Source organism: Trachymyrmex cornetzi, unplaced genomic scaffold, assembly GCF_001594075.2.
Source record: "Trachymyrmex cornetzi isolate Tcor2-1 unplaced genomic scaffold, Tcor1.1 scaffold687, whole genome shotgun sequence".
Lineage (NCBI taxonomy): Eukaryota > Metazoa > Arthropoda > Insecta > Hymenoptera > Formicidae > Trachymyrmex > Trachymyrmex cornetzi.
In genome coordinates this window covers 154,147-176,046 of record NW_017300011.1, presented here as the reverse complement: position 1 = coordinate 176,046, position 21,900 = coordinate 154,147, and the positions used below count along the sequence as shown (strand labels likewise).

Sequence of the window (21,900 nt, the reverse complement as noted above, 5' to 3'; positions counted from 1 at the left end):
TTACTCGCCGTAATGCCCGCGCTGACCCCGCGCCTCGTAATCTCTTCTCGGCGAATAAAGTGCATGTTCATTTCGAGGGTCTCGCCGCTTCCCCCCGCTCGCCCCGCGGCGCGCGCGTTTAGCGTTCCCCGCAGCACCGCGTCGCGCCGCGCCGCGTCAGGAGACATCTGTGTGCGCCGTGTGCGACGCGAGCGTGCCTCGCACGAACGCGCGGTCGGACACGGCAGATTCGCCCGCCGTGTAGCCACGGCGACCGGTTGAGTAGGATACTCGGGAGATCCTTTGTTTCTCTGAACGAAACCGATAATAATTGCGCTTTCTCCGCTGGCCATATTCAGAGCGCGCTGACTAGGTGTCCCCTCCCCCCTCCCGGCTTGATAAACGCCAGCTAGAGAGTCTGCGGAGCGACGTGAACGTGTATTCCTCGCGATTTGTTTCTAAGGTTGTAATGTAATTTTATTGAACATGTAATATGTAGCATATGTTGCGACGTAAAAAATGGGTACATGGTATAAGGAATCAATATAATATATGTATTGTGTACCTGTGCAGTGCAAAAGCTTGCAGCAACATTATAATGTTGCTACAATATTGCTGGAACGTTGCAATGATGATGCAATATTACTGTAGCATTGCAATGTTGCTGCAATATTGTTGTAATATTGCTGGAACATTGCAATGTTGCTGCAATATTGCTGGAATAATTTATGTTTCATGGTCAGTTTTGCAACTCATGGTTAACTCTTAATCGAAGTTCAACTTGTTTCTCGTCTCTTTCCAATTCTAGAATTGCAAAGAGGTGAGAAACAAGTTGAACCTCGATTAAGAGTTAACCGTATAAGTTGTGAAACTGGGCCTATATATTTTAAAGATAAAAGTTATATAATAATTATCTTGACTATCTATGGGTGTGTATATATTTATCTATATGTGTACAATTGCAGGTCTTAAAAAATGAGTTCGAGCGCGTGTTATAAATGTAACCGTATGGGCCACTTTGCAAGAGAGTGCCCACAAGGTGGTGGTGGAGGCAGAGGAGATCGTGGCCGGGATAGAGACGGTGGTTTTGGACGTGGACGAGAGAAGTGCTTCAAATGCAACCAATTTGGACATTTTGCGCGCGAGTGCAAGGAGGATCAGGATCTTTGCTACCGCTGCAACGGTGTCGGTCATATTGCGAAAGATTGTCAGCAGGTTAGTACACCTGCGAAATCGGAATTGAACACGGAGCACCCGAACGTGCCGAACATGTGGAACAGATTGGACACAGGTATTGCTGTTGACAGGGACCGGAGTTGAGTTGTTACAATTGTAACAAGACTGGTCACATGGCGCGCAGCTGCCCGGAGGGTGGCAATGATTCCGGCCGTTTCGCGATGCAGAGCTGCTATAACTGCAACAAGACGGGCCACATCGCTCGTAACTGCACCGAGGCCGGTGGCAAGACTTGCTACATTTGCGGCAAGACTGGTCACATAAGCCGCGAATGCGACCAGGATGACAGGAAGTAGGAGATAACCGGAATCCGTGCCGCTCGCTTAATAATGATAAGCAGTTTACCGTCGCGCACGCCGTTCCCGGGGATAGATAGATAGATAGAGATGTGCGGACTTATATCGTGAAGCATACAATTCGTATCAGCGAGGACGTATCGTCGCCGCCGTCATCGTTATCGACATGATCACGATTGCAACCACATTGTGGTTACAATGAGTCGATTTCGTTGTCGTCGTCGCCATTGTCGTCGTCGTTGTCATAATCGGATTTCTATCTCTCCATGCTCCTAAATCCCAGAAGTCAGTCTACCCCCCCAGCCCTCCTCGCCCTTATTCCTAATCTCCTTCCCCTCTCTGCCCACCGTTGTTCTCTTCGCAAGGATTTTTTTTTTCTTAAACGATGTCTTTAAGTTTTTATTGCTGTTAAACACCGACACTTGTACACGTACCATTTGCTACTACGTGTGAATGAGAGCAGGGTTCATTCTACGAGTAACACGTCTGACATTTACACGTATATGATACACACACACATACATATACACTCACCAACTCACACGCATACACACCCATATGCCATGCATACACAACCTATGTAATAATATTATAAACATTCTATTGAATTAGAGTAGAGACATGAATCCTCTGTCCCCTGACTTTCAAACTGTCTCGTATGCGCATTGTTTTCTGATGCAAGATGTATGGATTCTCGGGAAGCACACACGTAGCCTTGCCGAGATTTGGCGCGTGTTTGGCGGTTTTGCGTGATGTATTGATGTAACGCGCGAGGCTACCTGCACGCGCGCCCTCGACGGCTCTCGCATTTGTATAAATAAAGCAAATTTTATGATACGATACCTCGGTTATAAATATGAAAATAACGAAAAGTAAACGGGCTACCACCCGTTGACAGAGAGGAACGTCTTCGTCATTGACACGGATTCACGAACGAGTCACAAGGCACGGGCTCACGTCGCACCACTTTTCGCATCCACGCATCTTGTATTCTCCGGTCCTCCCTCTCGAACTCTCTAGCCGACACTCATAAATCGACAAATGAAGGAACGAAAGAAAGAATTGAAGAAAAGGATTCGGAAGCGAACGCGAGAACATGGGAAAGAGTTTGCGAGAACACATGCCGGCACCCTGAATGCATAAAAATAAGATTTAGTAACGCTAATTTTAAATGTGTAAGGATGTAATGAGGATTTCACCGAGCTATTACTGTGCGATCAAAGTCTCATTACAGATGCTTCAAAGCATTTCATTTATCAATCAGAGGAAAAAAAATTTTACTGACTAATAAAAATCTACTTTGAAGCATTTGTAGCATGTTGATCGTACTCTGTGTCACTTTTCGTGCGTTCTTTTGTTTCTTTTTCTATTTTCTTTTTATATACCGGACTCGTCTAGTTTGTATAGGTACGGACAAAAACGAAGTATAGTTGTAGGATTGTCACAGTGTTTACAGGTTTATATGCAATTAAACTCATACCCTCCAACTTCGACGAAGAGTGCGTTCCACTTGATGCTCGCAACGTTCATGAGATCATCCTTGGCGCATCCAGTTTATCGCATGTTTTATAAGGACTTAATGGTCGCGAGCGTTGTGAGAGTCAAATGGAACACGCTCAAAGTAGGGCGAAAGAGAGAGAGAAAACGTGTGCGCTTTCTACAGTTTTCTGAACGTAAAAAGAAGGATATGTTGTGATTGATACCAAGTAAGATACGTCCGAAATGATTGCTACATCGATATGTATGTATATATACATATAAACACGGTGGTCTGTACAAGTTGACACATTTTGTACGTACAATCATAATTGTTAATGACAAGACTATAGATTCATATTGTTCATACTGTCGCTTGATTGTTGATAGGCGATAAAAAGAAAGCCCACAGAGGAGGAAATTGTACCAACCTTACTATATCCTTACATGTTGCTGAAAATACTTCGTTACTAGGTATATGTATATATATATCCGCATATGTGTATACATATATTTATGCATATGCAGGAGCTGTATTTTGTACTGTAAAAAGCTAGCTTATACTCTGGTCGTTGCTGGTGACTAATTCCGATAATGCGATCCTTTGTATTTTTGCGATCGTTTGTATTTCCACGAGAAAAATTATATTTTTCATGTATAGAGTATAATCACGAAGTGATGACCGATACTGTCTTTTTTTTCCTAACTCATAAGTTGTAGGGACAAAATTTTTGTAAATGATGCGATCAAAGAAAAGGAAGTCTTACTCAAAGGAAAAAAAAAAGAAGCTATTATTCCCCGTCACACGCGCAGGGGACGACCACTTAAAGCTCGACGCGAGTACAAAGTGAGATTTTTTCTTATAAAACGAATATAAAAGGAAGGATAATCATACATGCACGCGTACCTAACACGGTGAAATTATATTAGCGAGAGCAGCGACTCGTCCGATCGCGCGGTATTTCATGAAGTAAAATGCAAGCCGAGTTATACTATAATTAGGATAAGAGATTAGAATCCCGACTACTTTTTTGAAATACCCGGACCACGTTTATGCTAAGTAGCTGCAGTGCAACTATATCAATTCGATCATCCGAATGGGAGGGGGAAGGGGCTAGTCTTTGTTCAAGCCCAAAAGGCGGATCGTCGCGTGGACGTCGTTGACGCGACCCGCTGACGTGGATAATTCCACGCACGACGTCCACGCTACTCGTACGCTTCGCGCGGCTTCCGTGGTTCTACCAGCAGCGACAATTGTGTATTAACGTTCAGAAGCCAGGCGTGCCTGACTATCTCGGTGGAAGAAAAGGCCCGGGGCCGGTCGTCTTCTTGGACAATGGCGTACCCGGGGGTGTTTCTTATAGTAACCCAGGTGTCCTGCAGCAATTTTATACACTTAACACACTGTGCGGGACTTCAAAAAATATATGCCGGATCTCATTGCGTAGTTTCAGTGTGCTAGTGCTCACGTCAACGACGAGACTTGGAGAGGATCAAACAAATTGTACTTCGCTATATTGGACCTTCGCGGACCTCTGGCGCTATCAATACATGGACACACGTCGGACCAAGTATTCCGGACAACGCGAAGTGTCTAGACGGACATCTGAAGACATGCGGGATTTAATCTTTGATTAGTCTTAACGGACTTTACGACAAATTGGACGAATTTGAGAGATCTTTTGCTTCTCGCTGGTAATCAGAATGAAGTGAAGGATGGGTCAATTCACAATTTGAAGTTGGATGTCCGTATACTGGATGCTGACCTTTCTCAGACGTCATTTTTATACTGTCTGGCTAGGAATGACTTAGCTGTACATCACATATAAGAGCAAAGTCTGGATAGACACAGCCGATTCCCTCCGTGACACGGTCTCTGTGGTTCGTTGATAGCACCAAAGGTTCAGACGAGCATACGAATAATTATAATAAAGAATAAAAAATCGAGTGCGATTAGGGCACCTGCGCTTTTGTCTCTGCTACAAGACTTACGTACGAATATTGTAAAGAATACGACTGTTACAGTGTATGAATCTAATTCGACCGGCGGCGCACGCCGGGTCCACGGCTCGTCTTATATATTAAACTAATCTATTAATACTTAAAAAATGAAGAAGAAGAAACGAGAGAGAGTGAGAGAGAGAAAGAAAGAAGGAAGAAGACAAGGAGGATGAAGAGGAAGAAGAGAAAAAAGAATATGAAGTATTCGAAGTTATGTTTTTAAACAGAATTTTTGAAATAGAATGTGTACGGAGAGGCAAAGGAATGATCTTCTCTTTTTCTGTGTTTGTCCCCTAAACGCTTTATATTCCTTCCTCTCTTTAAAGATCCTTCCTACTCTTAAAGAATTGATTCTACTGCGACAACAGATCACAGCTACAAGCTTTGAATATCTTTTGCAGGCTCATTTCTCTATCAAGGTAGATAAACTTTAATCTCGGTTTAATTTACCTACTTTTTATCTCAGAATCCCACACAATACACTTTATCTAAGAGACGTCTTGAGAAATCCTTAGAAAATCCTTTGAAAGTCTGCTGAGTGAGATTACTGAGAACACTGAGGAATAAACAAAAAAGCTTAACAAGAGTGACATTTTAATAAGATCTCAGGTTATCTCAGATAACCAGAAATTCCATTGAAAAAGAAGTAAGTTAAACCGAGATTAAAATTAATTTACATTGGTAGAAATGGACAATAGTAGAATCTTCTAAAGATTCTTTGTAATATACATTAGGTGATATGACCGCGAATGAAACTGATTTAAAGCTCAGCTGCCCTTAAACATTCCTTCCCTTTATAGAAATTGAATACTGGAAAGTAGTAATTGATTATTTATTTTGAATTTTAAGAGCACTGTTGTTTAATGCATAAAACAAGTAATTAATTACTTCTTAAATTACATTTCTGTAAGGATCGTTAGAGATTCATTTGGCATTTGGAAACGAAAACTACGTTGGAATCGCGAAATGAGTATAACGTTTTTCTCTTTTCCGAACATCTCGTCTAATTAATACACACTTTGTGGTTTCAGGGATAATAAGTTGTATATTGAATACACACAGATTGCTGTTTGTTGAAAAGAATTACATAATCATACCAACGCACGCATGCTGGCCTGAATTCACGCAATCTACGTGTCATCGTTAAATGGACTCGCCAGGGATTGATTAATTAAGTAATTAAGTCGTCCAGCATATTTGTCTCGGAATTTCTGGAAGAGAAAGCTTGCGAAAAATTAACACGTTACACAAGAATTGCTTTACGATTCTAGATTGTTAATCAGCAACGATTCTCAATGCTGCAAATTAAATTGTAAATTTTTATAATTTCCGAAAGCGAAATTCTACAGTACATTCTTCTCACATGGAAGTTGTGAGATTTTTACTTCGTGTTGGACAGGTAAATCGTTGTAATTTGTACTTGTCAAGATTAAACTTTACTGATTTACCGCGTTAATTTCTTGCATTTCTCCGCGGTGCTGTCGTCTGCCATACATTCCTTAACTACGCATTATATATTTTTATCCACGCGGTTATCACCGATTGACTTGGCCCCTTTTGAATACTTGTGAATAAGTAGGCCGTATATAACTTGTTATCAAAACTATATTTCAACATTAATTTATCACGTTAATCGCTTGCATTTCTCCGCAGTGCTGTCGTCTGCCATACATACCCTAACTACGCATTACATGTTTTTATCTACGCGGTCGTTATCGTCGATTGACTTGGCCACTTATAAATGCTTATGAATGAGCGGGTACAGGAAGGAAACGAGTGAATGGATGATCGAGCGAGCTCTATGGTAACCCTAGAAAGAAATATAAATAACCGCGTGGCGTCGACGCGTGAATATACTGACATCCACGTGTCCTCAGGTAGGCGGCGAAAAAAAGTCTTATCGATGCGGGATGGAGAGAACGAGAGAGAGATCGGATGGTCTCTATCGTTGATATGGATAAGCGGAACGTCGAAACGAGTTAAAAGCAAAGACATAGAGAATGGACTGCGCAATCCGTGTGTGAAAATGGTCGATAGGGATGAGAGAGAGGGACCGTGGCAGACGGCCATTTCTATCTCTTTCCATTCAATAGTGTAATGGGAGAGAGAATGAGAGGAAGATTGGCCGTCTCCCACGGTCCCTCTCTCTCATTATTGTCGATCACATTTGATACATTATTTAGATACAGATCGCGCAGTCCATTCTCTGTCTTTGGTTAAAAGCATAAAACTTATAGTAATGGAACCGGAATAACTTATCCAAGTAAGCAGTGAGTGGAAGATGTGAGCAACATCTGAGAGACAGAAGGCTGCGTTCCGTTCCACGCATGATGCGAAATGCGAATGATGCATCATTTATCCTTGTTTAATATTCGGTGAATAACGAGGATAAATGATGCATCATGCGTGAAACTGAACGCAGTCAAGATGTATTTCTGTATATATATTTCTACCTTGTGCTCAGTAACTTTTCCTCTTTCTGCGCATGTGCCAAAAGAGGATAGAAGAGGATAGAAAGATATTTCTGTCCTTTAGATCTCGCTCACAGCTCGATGTCCGTATTCCCCTTCTGTCAGTATAAAGTTCTATGGTTAAAAGGCGGATTGCAGAACCGCGGAACACGCGCATCCGGTTGTCGCGTGATCTCGGATCTCGCCCGTCCGCCCACCCGCACCCTGCACCCCGAATCCACCCGAATCATCATCGCCGTCAATCGCCGTCGTCGCGCCGCGCCGTCGCCGCGTCTGTCAAAATCGGCTCGAAGTGGCTCGAAGTGTCACTCGCGGTGACGGTCGGTGATGGTGCCATGGTGGCTCTCGCATCGCAGGTAGGATGTGAAAAGCCGGAGGACAGGTGGGAGTCGTAGGAGAGTCTGGAGAGTCCAGAACTTCCAGAAGAGTCGCGCACGTCGTCGAAGGCAGAAGGCTACAACACGAGTTGGGAAAGGAAAAAAAAAACGTGGATTAACCAAAGGATGCGTTCGCACTCGGGCTGTGCAACCACAGAGACCGGCGTCCATTCATCTCACTCGCGATAACGACAAGGTGCTGGAGGTGGTGTAGGGGGCGACGGAGAAGGGAGAGGAGCAGGGGGAAGCGGGAGTGACACGAGGAGTAGCAACGCCGGAGGGGAGATCAGAAGAGTTTTCGTTGTTGTCGTCGTCGCCGTCCTCGTCATCATCAACCTCGTCGCCGTCGTCATCGCGCAGGCAGCAATGGCCGTCGTCGACGGGATCGAGGAGCTGAGGACCGAGATCGAGCGTCTGTCGCGTGAGCTCGACTTGGCCTCCACCGAAAAGATACAGTCGGCGCAGTACGGACTCGCGCTGCTCGAGGAGAAGTCAGCCCTGCAGCAGCGATGCAACGACCTCGAGGCGCTCTACGAAAATACGAAGCACGAGCTGGATATCACACAAGAGGTTAGTGCATGTCTGGGACCTTGGGTTTGTTTTTTTTTTCTTATTGTTACCCTGGACCGCATTGGAACTCTCCACCCTTTTGCCAAATGTTAAACATATCCCTGGTGAAAAAATTCTTGTACTATCTCATAATATTTTTAAGAATTTGTCGTACTGTAAATTCATGAAGACTTCTGAAAAAAAAAAACCTAAAACTTATATATTTTTTATAAATTTTTGTTTGAAATTGCAAAATAATAAGTCTTAAAAATCTTAGAATTTACATGTGTAGTCTGACAAATATTTTAGGGCTGTAGCAACAAAAACAGACAAAATGTTGTACCTTATTTTTCAAAATAATCCTCCTTGGTGTAAGATTTTATATTATATTATTATATTTAGACTTATTATTTACATAACTCTTTTGTTAATTGTTGAGATAAGATTCTAAATATTCTAGATTCTAGAGTTATCTGTTATTGAGTTTTTAAACCAATACCTTCCGTTTTTAGAAAGTCTTATTTCTATTCTTTTCCTAAGGTTAAACTCTAAAATAAGTATATGAACAATAGTCATAATATCTCATACATGCTGGGCTTGGCTTATTATTAAGTTGTATTTATTGGATTATTATTATTATTATTATTATTGGAGGGGGATATTTACATCATGAGTCTTCCATGACATCAATATATTTTGCATATCTTGATACATGTGGTCTGTTCCTGTACTAGACTGTTCTAGAACACTCTTTCTCGCTTTAGACAAATATCAAATGTATGTCTATCTCACTTTAAGTTCCAAAAGTGTACACTAATTCGGCCACAGAAAACAGATTTAAAGCCTCAAAACATTTTAAAGTTCATAGTTAGAATGCTATTCGGAGTACTCATCACGTTCCTGTGAATGTTCTTAAAAATGTTTCAAGTTTTAAGTTTTGAGAATAGCATAAAATCTAAAAAAACCAAGTTCAGCGAATAAAGTGGCCAAACAGTTTTCGATAAAGACATAAATTGTTAAGATTAGCCATCCACCTTATTTGTTAAATCTCTCTTCTCCAAATTTCATGTTGTTCTTAAAAAACATTATGAAAGGTAAACATTTTTAAGACGTCGCAAATATTCAAAAAAATGTGACGAACAGCATTCTAACATATGGATTTTAAAAAAAGTTTTGAGGCTTTGTATCAGGCTTTGTATCAGAAATATAAAATATATTGATGTCATATTATGAAAGACTACTTTGAAAGATAAAATGCAATTTTATTATCTGAGATATCTGTTCCTTTATTGCTGCAACCACATATATGAAAAATTCTAAAAAGGATATAGACTTTCTCAGCACTTCTGAAAAATGTTTTAATTCTTATAAAAATCTGAGAAGTTTTTTAAAAAGTTGTAAAATTATATAGAAACTCTAAAAAAATTATATGAAGAATTTAAAAAAGTTTTACCAGGAATTTTACTTTAAGCACAAACAGTATATACTAGTTCAACTATAAAAAAATATATCTCTTTTGGAGCCGACTCCGTCACTCGACACGCCCGTGAGAGAAAGAAAATTTATTCTGCTCTTGCGACAGTTTGCTCGGCAGTAGCGATTAATGTGTAACGAATACAAATGAGATGTGGACGAACTTTTATTACTGTACGGTAAACATTTTACATGGAGCGTATGAAATGAGTACGCGGAAAGAAATAGTGTTCCTTTTTCTTGGAATAGAACAGGTAGGAGGAGATAAAGTAACCGTATTAAGTAAGATCAACCGTATTAATTTGACTATAGGAGGAATGTGGAGTGACTCATTCAGTGTACCTGCTATTGGTATTGGCCTATCAACATACGGATATCTATATTTAGTTATCTAATTCGGAATACCATTTTTGAAAAGAATATTTACGAGATGCTAATTGGATCTATTTTTTATTTAGAATTTAGTATATTCGCTGGATAGTCTTGAATAATCGGTCTTATTATTCTTATCACTTGTGTATGCGTCACGTAAACACATTTCTTGTATAACGATGTACTTACTCTTGACTTAAGTGCCTATTTTGTCGTTATTTTAGGCATTAGCAAAGTTTCAAACAACTACAAAAATAACAGCAAAAAGCGGCATCGAGCAAGAAGAGAGTCTTCTTAATGAGAGCGCCGCTCGGGAAACGTCTTTGCAATCACAGATCATCGAATTAGAAAACGAAACAAAGCAGGTTTGTATCAAGCCGGCAATTATCGACTTTTGCAAAATAGAAATGCATTTTAATTCAGTATCGTAACTCAGTAAGCAAACAAATTGTCGCCAAGTTGGCATCAAGCTTGTTCAGAGTTGGTGACAAATTTGATACCATTCTGTCAGCTATAAGTTTAGATTTTGTTAGCAAACCTTGCATACATAAATCAGACAGGAAATTGGCAGCAAAAACTGAGCAAAGTTTTGATCAGTTTTTGCCGTCAATTTACTGTCAAATTATTAGCAAGCTTTGCACAGTTTTGTCGACAATTTGTTCTCATATTATGTCAGCAGATTTTCTTACATATCTGTCAGCAATTTGTTAACAATATTGAATATAACGGAATTTGCATCAAATTTAGTACCTTTTTGTCGACAGAACTTTTAGCAAGCATTTGACAAAATCAGTTTTTGACAGACTTGGCTAAATGGGAATATGTTTTCAGTTACGGCATGAATTGGAACGGGTGGAGGCAGAGCGTGATCACGCGTTGCAGGAGCGCGAGGAGGTCGGGAAAGATCATCAGCAGGCGGAGACGGAGCGCAAGTCGTTGCGAACGGAATTGCGGGAGTGCAGGTTCCGCGAGACTCGTCTGCTTCAGGACTACTCCGAGTTGGAGGATGAAAACATCTCATTGCAGAAGCAAGTGTCCGGTTTGCGGTCAAGTCAGGTGGAGTTTGAAGGTGCCAAACACGAGATTCGACGACTCACGGAGGAGGTCGAACTGTCGAACAGTCAGGTGGAAGAGTTGACGAATCTGAAGAAAATAGCGGAGAAGCAGATGGAGGAGGCGTTGGAGTCCCTGCAAGCCGAACGTGAAGCCAAATACGCTTTAAAAAAAGAACTGGACCAGAGGATCAACAGCGAGTCGATCTATAATCTTAGCAATTTGGCGCTTTCCATTCGGGGCATCACAGAGGATCAAACGATATGCAGCGACGGTGAGGATGACTCGCCTGCGCTGCGTAGAATCGAGGCAGACTTAAAGACGCAAGAACCAGGCACATCTGCGACCGACAAACAGGTTGATTTATTCTCTGAAATTCATCTGAATGAATTGAAGAAACTGGAGAAGCAGCTAGAGCTCGCAGAGACAGAAAAGGCCCATCTGACGCAAAATCTGCGCGAGTCGCAGTACGCGGTCGAAAAGAGTCAAGCGGAATTGCAATCGTTCGTTGCGCGAATAGTGCAGCTGGCAGCGCATGTGCAATCGTTACATCATCTTCACTCGAAATTGCCGGAAAAGCAAAGTGAAGAGACGACATTAGATAAACTCAATCAGGTACATTTATATGTATATGTTACCGAGTTAACAGAAAAATGACACAAGTAAAAAATTATCGTTTTTGAATAATGAAAAGAAATCAATCCTAAAAACTAATATATTTTTGTGGAAAAATGACGTATTTGCCAACACATTGCTTATATGAAAAAGTTTTATAATTTTTTAGGACAAAATTCAAGGTTGTAGTGTTCGGATTGTGAAAACTCATGATATATTTTTCAAGAATATATTATAATTGAAAGTATAATATGTGAAAAGAGAAAGTGAAGCTATGCATATTCTATATATATCACTATCCTAATTAAAACATTTTAATTCAGAAAGAATTTAAAAAATGCTCTAAAAAGTTGCTAATTTTTAAACTTGTCACTTTTCTATCAAAGCGGTAATATTGTTTTTTAAAAATAAAATAATTTTACGATATGAAGAAAACAAATAAAAACTACATTCAGGTATTTTACTATAAAACATTATGCTAATGACACTACTGTTTTAACAGGCCGTTGTGCAATATCATCAATGGAGCACAATGTCCGCTCGCGAGATTAATCAGTTGCAGAAAGATCTGTCCGAATTGGAGAACGGATTAACTGTGTCAGACTCCACGCAGCAGCTAAGAACGGAGCTGACGAATCTAAGGAACAAGGTACACACTTATCCATATCTTATTACGTTTCATGAAATGTACTTCTAACAGCGTTGTCGCGAAACTTGCGACAAAGGGTGAAGGTGTTAGTTAAAAACTGTACTGTTGTAAGATATAAAAAGACATGAAAGAAAAAAGAACAAGAGTTTGCTAGTGGCAAGAGTATAAGTGTGTGCAATAAAAACTGGCGCAATTATCGCGTAAGAATGATAAACTTTGAATAGAAATTGTGGCGTTTCAGATACCCGAGTCAGAGAAGAGCCTTCGAGAAAAGGTTGGGTTACGTGTGGTCCCTTTGACGTATTTACCAGATATTTTAATAACAATTTGTCTTGTTGGCTCCTTTAATGATCCGTACAATGATACTCGCTTCTCAGTGTCCTAACAGCCCATATATTGCTTCCTATTTATGATACTTCTCATATATTTAACCGTACATGTTTTCGAAGCTAAACTACTGACGAATATTCATTCCATTAAATGTAAATCCACGTGTGAGAATAATCTTATTCCTCTGAACGCTATAAGCATTCATTTATGTTTTCACACATGGATCCTAGCATCAGTGCATTTGAACGAATGTTACTATCGAGTGCTCGAAAGAGACAACATACGGATCATAATACGCTATGCAACATGGCTTTTGAGATAGAATGCGCTTAGAAATGAAAAGTCAGAATCGATCACTTTTCTTCTAAATCTAAATTTCGCGCGCATCTAACGTAGCATGTCGGTCGGAACTCGCGAGCCTGTTTTGCACGAATGCTCGAAGAAAGAAATCATCTATCTGTACATTTTTCGCAAAATTTCCGTACTGCACTCGCAAAATTGCGAACTGTGGACCCTAAACTACTGTCCGATTACTTAATAAATTCTATTCTCAAACTTATCTCACGAACGAACTTCTGATAAACACATAGTACCAGACAAACGTATCTAACGCATTTATTGCGACCTGGTAAGGCGCGTTCGCGTACTCAATACCTACCCCTTCGTTTCAGCTCCTGGACACGGAACAGAGAAGCATGCAACTCGAATCGGACGTGTCCACTTTGTCGAAACTCACCGCGGAAGCAGGTGGTTTCCTTGATTCTGCTCAGAACGACCTGCAGAATCTCTCCGACGAGCTCGCGCAGCTCTATCATCACGTATGCACCGTTAACGGCGAAACACCCTCGAGAGTAGTACTGGACCATGAAAAGTCGGAGATACCCGAGAAGGAGGAGGAGAATGGCAAGATGGATTGGTGCAGGACTCTATTCAAGACCGACATCAAGATTAAGGATTTGGAGAGCCTCGGCAAAGCGAAGGAAATTGCGAAACATATAGAGACCGCAATGGACCAAATAAAACATCTTAGAAACGCCGTAGAACACACGATCGAACTATCGAAAGTCAAAGGAATGCAATCCAATATTTGCAACGTTTGCGAAGGTAAGTACATCTTGTACTTGATGAAAAGCTTGTTTTTTAAGTGATTAGATGGAATAACCTCCTAGGTATAGTTTTTTTTAAATCTTGTTCTAAAAAAAGTATTTCGACATGCTCAGATATCTTAAAGTTCATTATTTTTATACTAGTAAGAAATATAACTATATAAAAAATTGAAATTTTTTTCGGGGTGTTCTGGGCATTTCATCTACGAACTTGGTTAATATGGACATAATTGAATTTTGTCAAGTAATTTTAACTCAATCTTTTCAGCGTCTGTCAATGAGAACAAAGCAGACGTAACAGATCTTCAAGAGCAAGTTATCAGATTAAAAGCCTTGTTATCCGCTAAACGGGAACAGATCGCCACGTTAAGAACAGTGCTTAAATCAAACAAAAATACAGCAGAAGTAGCGTTAACGAATCTGAAGAGCAAATACGAGAACGAGAAGAGCATTGTTAACGAGACGATGCTTAAGCTGAGGAATGAGCTTAGAATGTTGAAAGAAAACGCCGCGACATTCTCGAGTGAGTATTTAACTTCTGTATTCCTTTTTATCTTTCCTACGCGACTAGACGTCTCAATAATTTAATAGAAAAATTTGTGTAGAAAAAGGAAATTACATGTAAAAAGAGATATAAGTAATTATAAATATATCAGTAATTTTCTTGCCCTATGAATCTTCACTAAAACCAATTTACTACCTATTTGTAAGATACTTTTACAAAACGTACTATTTATTAGTGAAATTTAATAATATAACTTTTTTATTTTGTTCCACTAACACATGTTTACTAACGTCAATTAAATTGATTACCAGTCTTAATGAATTCGTTGCTGTTAATATTATGGGGTATCGCGGTAGATTTTTCAAACTCTTTGATTCTCTGCCATAATTACTGTATTACATAAAAATTACCAAGTGTACCTGCATATAACATTTCCCTCCTAAATGTGACTAGTCATTAGGCCTAACTTTTTTAGATGAAGTTCTTGCATGGTTCACTTTTCTTCTTTTTCTTTCACAAGAAATTTAGCTAAAAAAAAAAACACTTATTATCACGCATCACATTATTTCGTGTTACAGTGAGCCTTCTACATACCTGCTTTGTGGAATTTTTAGCTTGTGTTGTGCAACTTTTTTACATTAATAATGTATATAAGTCCGTATAACAAATCAAATTAACCAAGACTCCTTATAAATCAAAGAATTGGAAAGAATAAGGGCATTAGGAGCCAGACGCAGAAGGCGTCACGCAAACAATACACTTATGAAGCGCGAAACCTCTTCATTCACTAAACGCGCTAAGGACACTCATCGCAATTACAAAGCAATGGTTGCGTTCAGCAGAGAAAGCAGCTTTGCAACTGTTGTCAAATTTTTCAATATGATTGGTCTTGTCCTTAGTTCCTCATTGGATCTAAATGTATAAACCAATCATATTCCAGAATTTTACAACAATTGCAAAGCTGCTTTTTTTGCTGAACGCAGCCAATGATTTTGACTGGGACAATGTTGCAATATTGGACGAGGAACCTCACTACAGGAAGAGATTGATTTCGGAGATGATATTCAACGGGACTCAATTTGCAGACGGATATGGAGGGGCTTCCGAAGGCCTACCTCCCGATTATAGATAAACTATAAAAGCTCGAGTTGTCACGTTTTGTCGGTGTCGTTCGTACACAATAATGAGTCCTTCTGGCGAGATTTCTGATCACTTTACAACTTTCATTTTCTTGGAATTGACTAACGTTTTAATGTTGGATTTTTCCATTTGTTATCTTGAAAAATACTAGTTAATAATTAAAAAGTGACTCACTGTGTCTGATACCGACTGGCCAACATATCAGGTTTTTGAATTTTTTTTTAATTCTGGCATTTAAATTCTCGATGTAGAGGAGTTCACCATGACAAGATAACTTTTAGCTTATATATGTTAATTTGTGTTTGCTCTGAGGAAGGCTCAAAAGTGAGCCGAATGTAAGCACATTTAGTGAATGAAGAGGTTTCGTGCTTCATAGATGTATTGTTTGCGCGACGTCTTCTGCGCCTGACTCCTGGCACTCTCATTCTTTCAAATTCTTTGATATGTAAGGATGCTATCTTCCATTCAACTATGAAATCTGATTTCCGCTTCATTTTCTGCAGGGAATTTTGATACGCTTCTAATTCCAATATCCTTTTATTTCATTCGCTTATCTCTACGTCGTGTTAAATCCTGCTAACCATACACTGTCCAGGTCTGCGTGCAATGTTCGCTGCACGCTGCGAAGAGTACGTGACGCAAGTGGACGAACTTCAGCGGCAGCTTACCGTAGCGGAAGACGATCGAAAGACGCTGAACCAGCTTCTGCGCCTAGCGGTACAGCAGAAGCTCGGCCTCACCATGAAGCTGGAGGAGCTTGAGGTCGATCGGGAGCTGCGCAACACCAGGAGACACGCCGCCGGCGCGAACGGACGCGGTAGACCACGACTGTCGCAACAGACGAACCGTCCCCACTTAGGCAGAGATTTCTTCTAGAAAATGATGAAGATGTGGAGTAAAATATTCTGAGAGAAGCGAGAATTTTGAGAACTTTTTCAAATTTTTCTACTGCTCGTTGCCAGGCCCGTTTCGCGGGTCTGGAAGACTCTAGTGAGTATACTAATTGTCTTCTTCGTCTAGAGAGAACGTCCGCAGTCTCGTTATCCGTAATAACCGTTTCGTCGCGTTGAAAAATACACGACGCGTATTTTTACAAAGGGATGAACGGGCACGCGTGAGTGCTTGAGAAAATGAAACAAGAGGAAAAAAAGAGAGAGAAGGAAACAATGACGCCGTCCTCACTGATACGGGGGAGAATCGCGCTCGGTGAATGGGGGAGTAAGGGCTGCGTTTTGAAGGGCTTCGAAATGTTCAGTTTTACACCCCATGGATTTTGCTCCATATCATAGAGTCTCTTCAGGAAGCTCTGCCTTGTGTTACCACTATTGTTAGTAGAGGAATTTAGGAATTATAAAGAAGGATGTAGGGATACATACTTTCGTTGACGGCGCCCCGCTGTTCGCGGAGTCGCCACGTGCGTGTTTAATGCGAATTGTACGTTCCGCGATGACGCGCGTAAGCCGTGTCAAAACTGTTAAATGCATTAAATCAGCGCAAGTGTTCTATTGATATATTCTCGTTCGTTTTTTATTGTATGAAGAGAACACTACGTTTCAGACGTTTCGATTCGTCGAACTCTATTATCGCTTCAGCACGCTTATTTATTAACGCTTTATGTATTCTAAATGATTCAAAGGATATTTCGTTGATGATCCGTAATGTAGCATAATAATTGTCTCCGGAACGTTTCGTCGGAAAAGAAGCATAAAAGGGGATGCACGGCGTAAGAAACGTTTGTAAGTAGGTAGCGGAAAACGCAGGAATTTTACATTGCATACCACATAGAGACAATATTAAATATTGCGTGACCGGTAGCATTTATAATCAAAGTAGCGAGATGGAATGTCGTAGGCAAGTAGACTTGAAAATTTTAAAGGATAGCAGAATAAAATACACGATATAGGGACCCATCTTCCAAGTAGTATAACCTCAGGTCACACCCGGCACCCGGCTGCATCAACAGTCACCCATATGCTCATTTGTTTTATTTTACCGATTTCTTTTCGTCTGTGAAAAACCGTTTTACGACCCTTGTCGCAGAAATATTTTAGTATGCTAGAAACGGGACGATCCATGCTCTGCGTTTCGAAGAGAAAATAATATTACACAGAGAAACATATATGAGACTAATAATAATTTTAATAGCACAAAATATTCTATGAATACTTATTCTTGTAAAATATAAATGTGTTCTTAATATTAATTAATTTCAGAATATTCGAACATGTTTTATTTAAGTCAAGATTTTCTGTGCAACATCATTTCACATACGTTATATTAAAAAATATCACAAATTTTTACATTTGTTAATTGAAGTGTAATGGATTAGCGTTGCATATTTTTTTTATACATACATATTTTTCAAATATTACATACTGCCGATCTTGTCGACTTTGTCCTCAACTTCTTATATTCCGACATTTTAATGCTCTTTAAACCTGCTTTAAACTTTAATGTTTTTAAATATCATAAGGTATATATATGTATATATAAAGCACAAATCCGCATTAAATACCTTTTATATATATTTATATAATACATATATGTATATATGATACAAAATAAATCTAACTTGTGAGTTTCGCGTAGGACGCAAGCAGCAAGCATTTCTCATCCACATATTTATATTATGCTTGTAGAAGATATTTAATTTTTTTAAGTGTCTGAAAACATTTTTTTACAATTAGTCCATACGGCTTTACTTCATACAATATTGTTCAAATATGGCAAATTCTTAACGTGACTAGATATAAATATAAACCACTTCATTATTTAAACCAAAGCACATTGATTCTTATCAAAAAGCTTTGTCCTAATCTTATGAGTATCAATATTACTTGAATATTAAACTTACGTTTGTATGAAGAACGATATATTCCCAGAACATCCCGAAAAAATTTTAATTTTTTATATAGTTATATTTTTTACTAGTATAAAAATAATGAACTTTAAGATATCTGAGCATGTGGGCAATACTTTTTTTTAGAGCAAGGTTTAAAAAAACTATACCTAGGTGGTTACTCCATTTAATCACTTAAAAAATAAAAACAAGCTTTTCATCAAGTACAAGATGTACTTACCTTCGCAAACGTTGCAAATATTGGATTGCATTCCTTTGACTTTCGATAGTTCGATCGTGTGTTCTATGGCATTTCTAAGATGTTTTATTTGATCCATCGCGGTCTCTATATGTTTCAATTTCCTTCGTTTTGCTGAGGCTCTCTAAATCCTTAACTTGATGTCGATCTTGAATAGAGTCCTGCACCAATTCATCTTGCCATTCTCCTCCTCCTTCTCGGGTATCTCCGACTTTTCATGTTATGCTTAAGCCACGTTTAGAAATTTTACCTGTAGGCTTATTTTACAACTTTTAACGACAGTTTGGTATCGTTATAATATCGTTGCACAGCTTTTTCATCATGTAAAATGCGCAACGATATCTCTAGCTAGTAATAAAATCGTCGTTAAAAAGTTACAGAGTGGGCCTACTGGATACATTTGGGTATTATTTTATCCTTATTCGCCGAATGTTAAACAAGGATAAAATGATACCTGCGAGTGTATTCAATTGAAATTTTTGAACGTAGTCTTAGTTTACTTTGGAGGAGAGTTGAAGGAAATCTAAACGACTTTGGATGCGTTTACTTTTTACGCTCACATGCACCATTTCATCCTTGTTGTCTATCAAATATTAAACAAAAGTGCAAAAGCAAACGCCCTATGAGTGACGAGGAACACCCAGTTGAAAAATTTGAACTCACCCTAGAATATACAAATATTTTTAATAAATATTTATAGAACATTTATAGAATATTTGTGTGCTATCTGAAGAATGCTATTTATTTCGATGTCGTGAGAAAGAATTTTATAAATTTTAGATTTACCAAATTATAATTTTGGACAGCATATTTTTTTCTCTTTGAGTTGCGGAGTAGATTGTTCCAGGTCCAAGAGTATCCAATGCTTATTTTTTCCTCATCAAAGATCGGTATATATTTTCTCGTTGTTAACTCTGGAATTCGCAATGCGCGATAACATGTTCTTTCGTTCGCGATTTTGTTATAGGAACGGCCTAAACATGGGCTCTAGATCATTTACGTTGACTTCTTGGCAGCTTGTTGAACCTACACCTATTGTTCATTAGAAGTTAACTATTATATTGAATTACTGTACTAAATGCAGCTACTCGATGTACAAGCTTCGTCATTTGTTAAGTTATGTTTATTTATATTTTTATGTATATGTTTTTTATTGTGAAAAAGACGCTTCGCAAAGCAATTAACACTTGACGCATAATCATCGCTGATCTCGTTCGACGGGATTACGAAGTAATTGTTTCAACAAAGGGGCACGCGACGAGAGCTCTAATTACAATTTTATTGATTACCGCTACTTGTACTTTCGTAGGAGTGTAATTATCGTGATAAGTGTGCTCAGCGCAACTCGCAGGATGCTCTTTTATCTCGATATGTTGTGTAGATACGTCGTATATCACACACACATATATCTTTCTAGTGATATTATGTATAACTTATAAAAATTGCAAACCGAATCATTCCAGTTAAGACAACCGATTATGTAATTCAATGATGGAGTTTCGATGAAGTATCGATCATGTTAGTATTTTATAAATAATTGTTGTCATTGTACATCATATTGCGATGTACACACAATTTAAACAATGTAATGGAGCGTCCTGCAAGATAAATTTTACATGTATACAACGTAAATAATGTCATGGATTTGTCAGTCAATCAAATTTGTTATGGCGGCTATTACTATTGTCTTTATTATCATTGCTATCGATATTATTGCTGCAATTGTATATTTATTATTGTAAGTATTGTCTGTCGGCTTCGTCGCGGTAGAACAAATTATCTAAAGAGAATTTATCGATTGTTTATCGACTATCAATCGATTGATCAGTTGTCGCTATTATATTATATCTATATCTTGTAATTATCGCGTCACCTGTGTCTACGACGCGTGTCGCGAATGAAGACACTATTTCCCGTTTTATACAATTCAATGTCGATTATATTTTATTCCGGAATAAAGCCATTTTTCTCAGATTTTTATTTTATTCGTGATTGATTTCCTTATTTTATGTATCTTCTTTTGTACTATTAGTTTATTATTATTAGTTAGTAGAACGATATTATTACTTTCACTTTATTAAGAGTTACTCGCGCACTAACTTGTAACTAGCTTATTGTAATAACTCAATTAACGGTCCTTACCTCTTTCTAGATTTTAAAGTTAATTGTAATGTCGAGATAAGAGGAGAAGAAACTCGTTTAATCACTTTAATCTACATTGGTGCAATCGTCTCTGGACAGTTAATTTTATCTGTTATTCTAATTCCTAAGTATTAATCTGCGAGAGTAAAAGTGAAGTGGGAATATTCGTATTTAGGCGCTAGACACAGGTCGGGCTAATTTGTGTCCACAAACCGAGCCAGTCTCAGACCACCGTCCCTTCCCTTTTCGCCTCGCACCACCGTCGGGAACGAGCCAGGCAAAAAGAAAGATCTTTCCGTTTCTCGAGAAAGCTGTCCTCACTATTTTTCACAAGAAATTTCGTCCTCGACTCTACCTAGCCGTCCGCGCTGCTCCACGCGACTGGAGAGACAGCGTCAGAGAGATCTGAATTAATCTGTATTGTAACTACAAAGATAATTGTAATTCGGGAACTGTGCATAATTATCGATGTTTAATAGCTATGTTATATTTAACGAAATTCCAATATTTATCTTTAACAGTATTATCTCTACTGATAAGATAATTGGTGCGATTTCTGTGTGGCAGTATTCTAAAATTCACTGTTAGTTCTGAAAATCTATAGTGAACGTAAACTATATATTTTCAGAGGTGGCAGTAAATTTTGGAACACAGTCTGTATTATAATTAAAACTTTTCTGCTTCTTGTTAATTGATGTCTGAAAAGATAATGAAGCACAATTTCCGAAGTATTTAAAAATAATGAATTAAATAGTCCAGTCGTGGAAGCGCACACCTTCGACAACTTTTGCCAAAAATAACTCTGTCCTTTCGAGGGACCGACACGGTCTTTCTGTACATTTACGTCCTTCACAAAGTTCCTTCATGTCGTAAAAGGTTGCGTACCGACGTCGTGAATTTCTATTTTATTACATTATAATTATTCTGAAAAAAAATCTTCAAAAAAAGAAATCCTTCCTCTGTTAAGCCTTTCACTCGTCGGGTTCTCATAACTATCAATCGGCATTTCGTTTTAATAATCCATATTAATGA

The 21,900-nt window shown here is 38.9% G+C and overlaps 2 protein-coding genes across 6 annotated transcripts in view; both read left to right on the top strand.

Moving 5' to 3' along the window:
* Nucleotides 1–5,249, top strand: part of CNBP (CCHC-type zinc finger nucleic acid binding protein) — a 6,457-nt gene extending 1,208 nt beyond the window's left edge. For 2 of the 3 annotated variants that reach the window (XM_018517452.1, XM_018517453.1), the window contains exons 2-3: nucleotides 945–1,194; nucleotides 1,287–5,249. In XM_018517452.1, coding sequence (XP_018372954.1) covers nucleotides 955–1,194; nucleotides 1,287–1,511 — 465 coding nt within the window. In that variant the 5' untranslated portion in view covers nucleotides 945–954 and the 3' untranslated portion in view covers nucleotides 1,512–5,249. Of the gene's footprint in view, nucleotides 1–151; nucleotides 443–944; nucleotides 1,195–1,286 lie in introns of those variants that run through there. The other variant, XM_018517454.1, reaches the window with a different exon arrangement.
* Nucleotides 5,250–8,028: 2,779 nt separating this feature from the next.
* Nucleotides 8,029–17,850, top strand: BicD (Microtubule-associated protein Bicaudal D). 3 transcript variants are annotated; one of them, XM_018517450.1, is made up of 8 exons: nucleotides 8,029–8,406; nucleotides 10,455–10,595; nucleotides 11,062–11,898; nucleotides 12,401–12,547; nucleotides 12,789–12,821; nucleotides 13,549–13,981; nucleotides 14,252–14,506; nucleotides 16,224–17,850. In XM_018517450.1, exons 1-8 carry the CDS (start codon nucleotides 8,203–8,205, stop codon nucleotides 16,502–16,504), a joined length of 2,331 nt encoding a protein of 776 aa, XP_018372952.1. In that variant the 5' UTR covers nucleotides 8,029–8,202; the 3' UTR covers nucleotides 16,505–17,850. The 3 variants fall into 3 exon arrangements, with proteins under 3 accessions (XP_018372952.1, XP_018372953.1, XP_018372951.1); XM_018517449.1 differs by lacking the exon at nucleotides 16,224–17,850 and adding an exon at nucleotides 14,800–14,987 and having other exon boundaries at nucleotides 8,130–8,406; XM_018517451.1 differs by lacking the exon at nucleotides 12,789–12,821 and having other exon boundaries at nucleotides 16,224–17,849.
* Nucleotides 17,851–21,900: the final 4,050 nt, after the last annotated feature.

Bases quoted from the DNA above. Each gene is read 5' to 3' on its own strand.
- BicD (XM_018517450.1), top strand. From the start codon at position 8,203: ATGGCCGTCGTCGACGGGATCGAGGAGCTGAGGACCGAGATCGAGCGT. The intron at 10,596-11,061 runs GTTTGTATCAAG...ATATGTTTTCAG, and splicing joins TAGAAAACGAAACAAAGCAG to TTACGGCATGAATTGGAACG. The intron at 11,899-12,400 runs GTACATTTATAT...CTGTTTTAACAG, and splicing joins CATTAGATAAACTCAATCAG to GCCGTTGTGCAATATCATCA.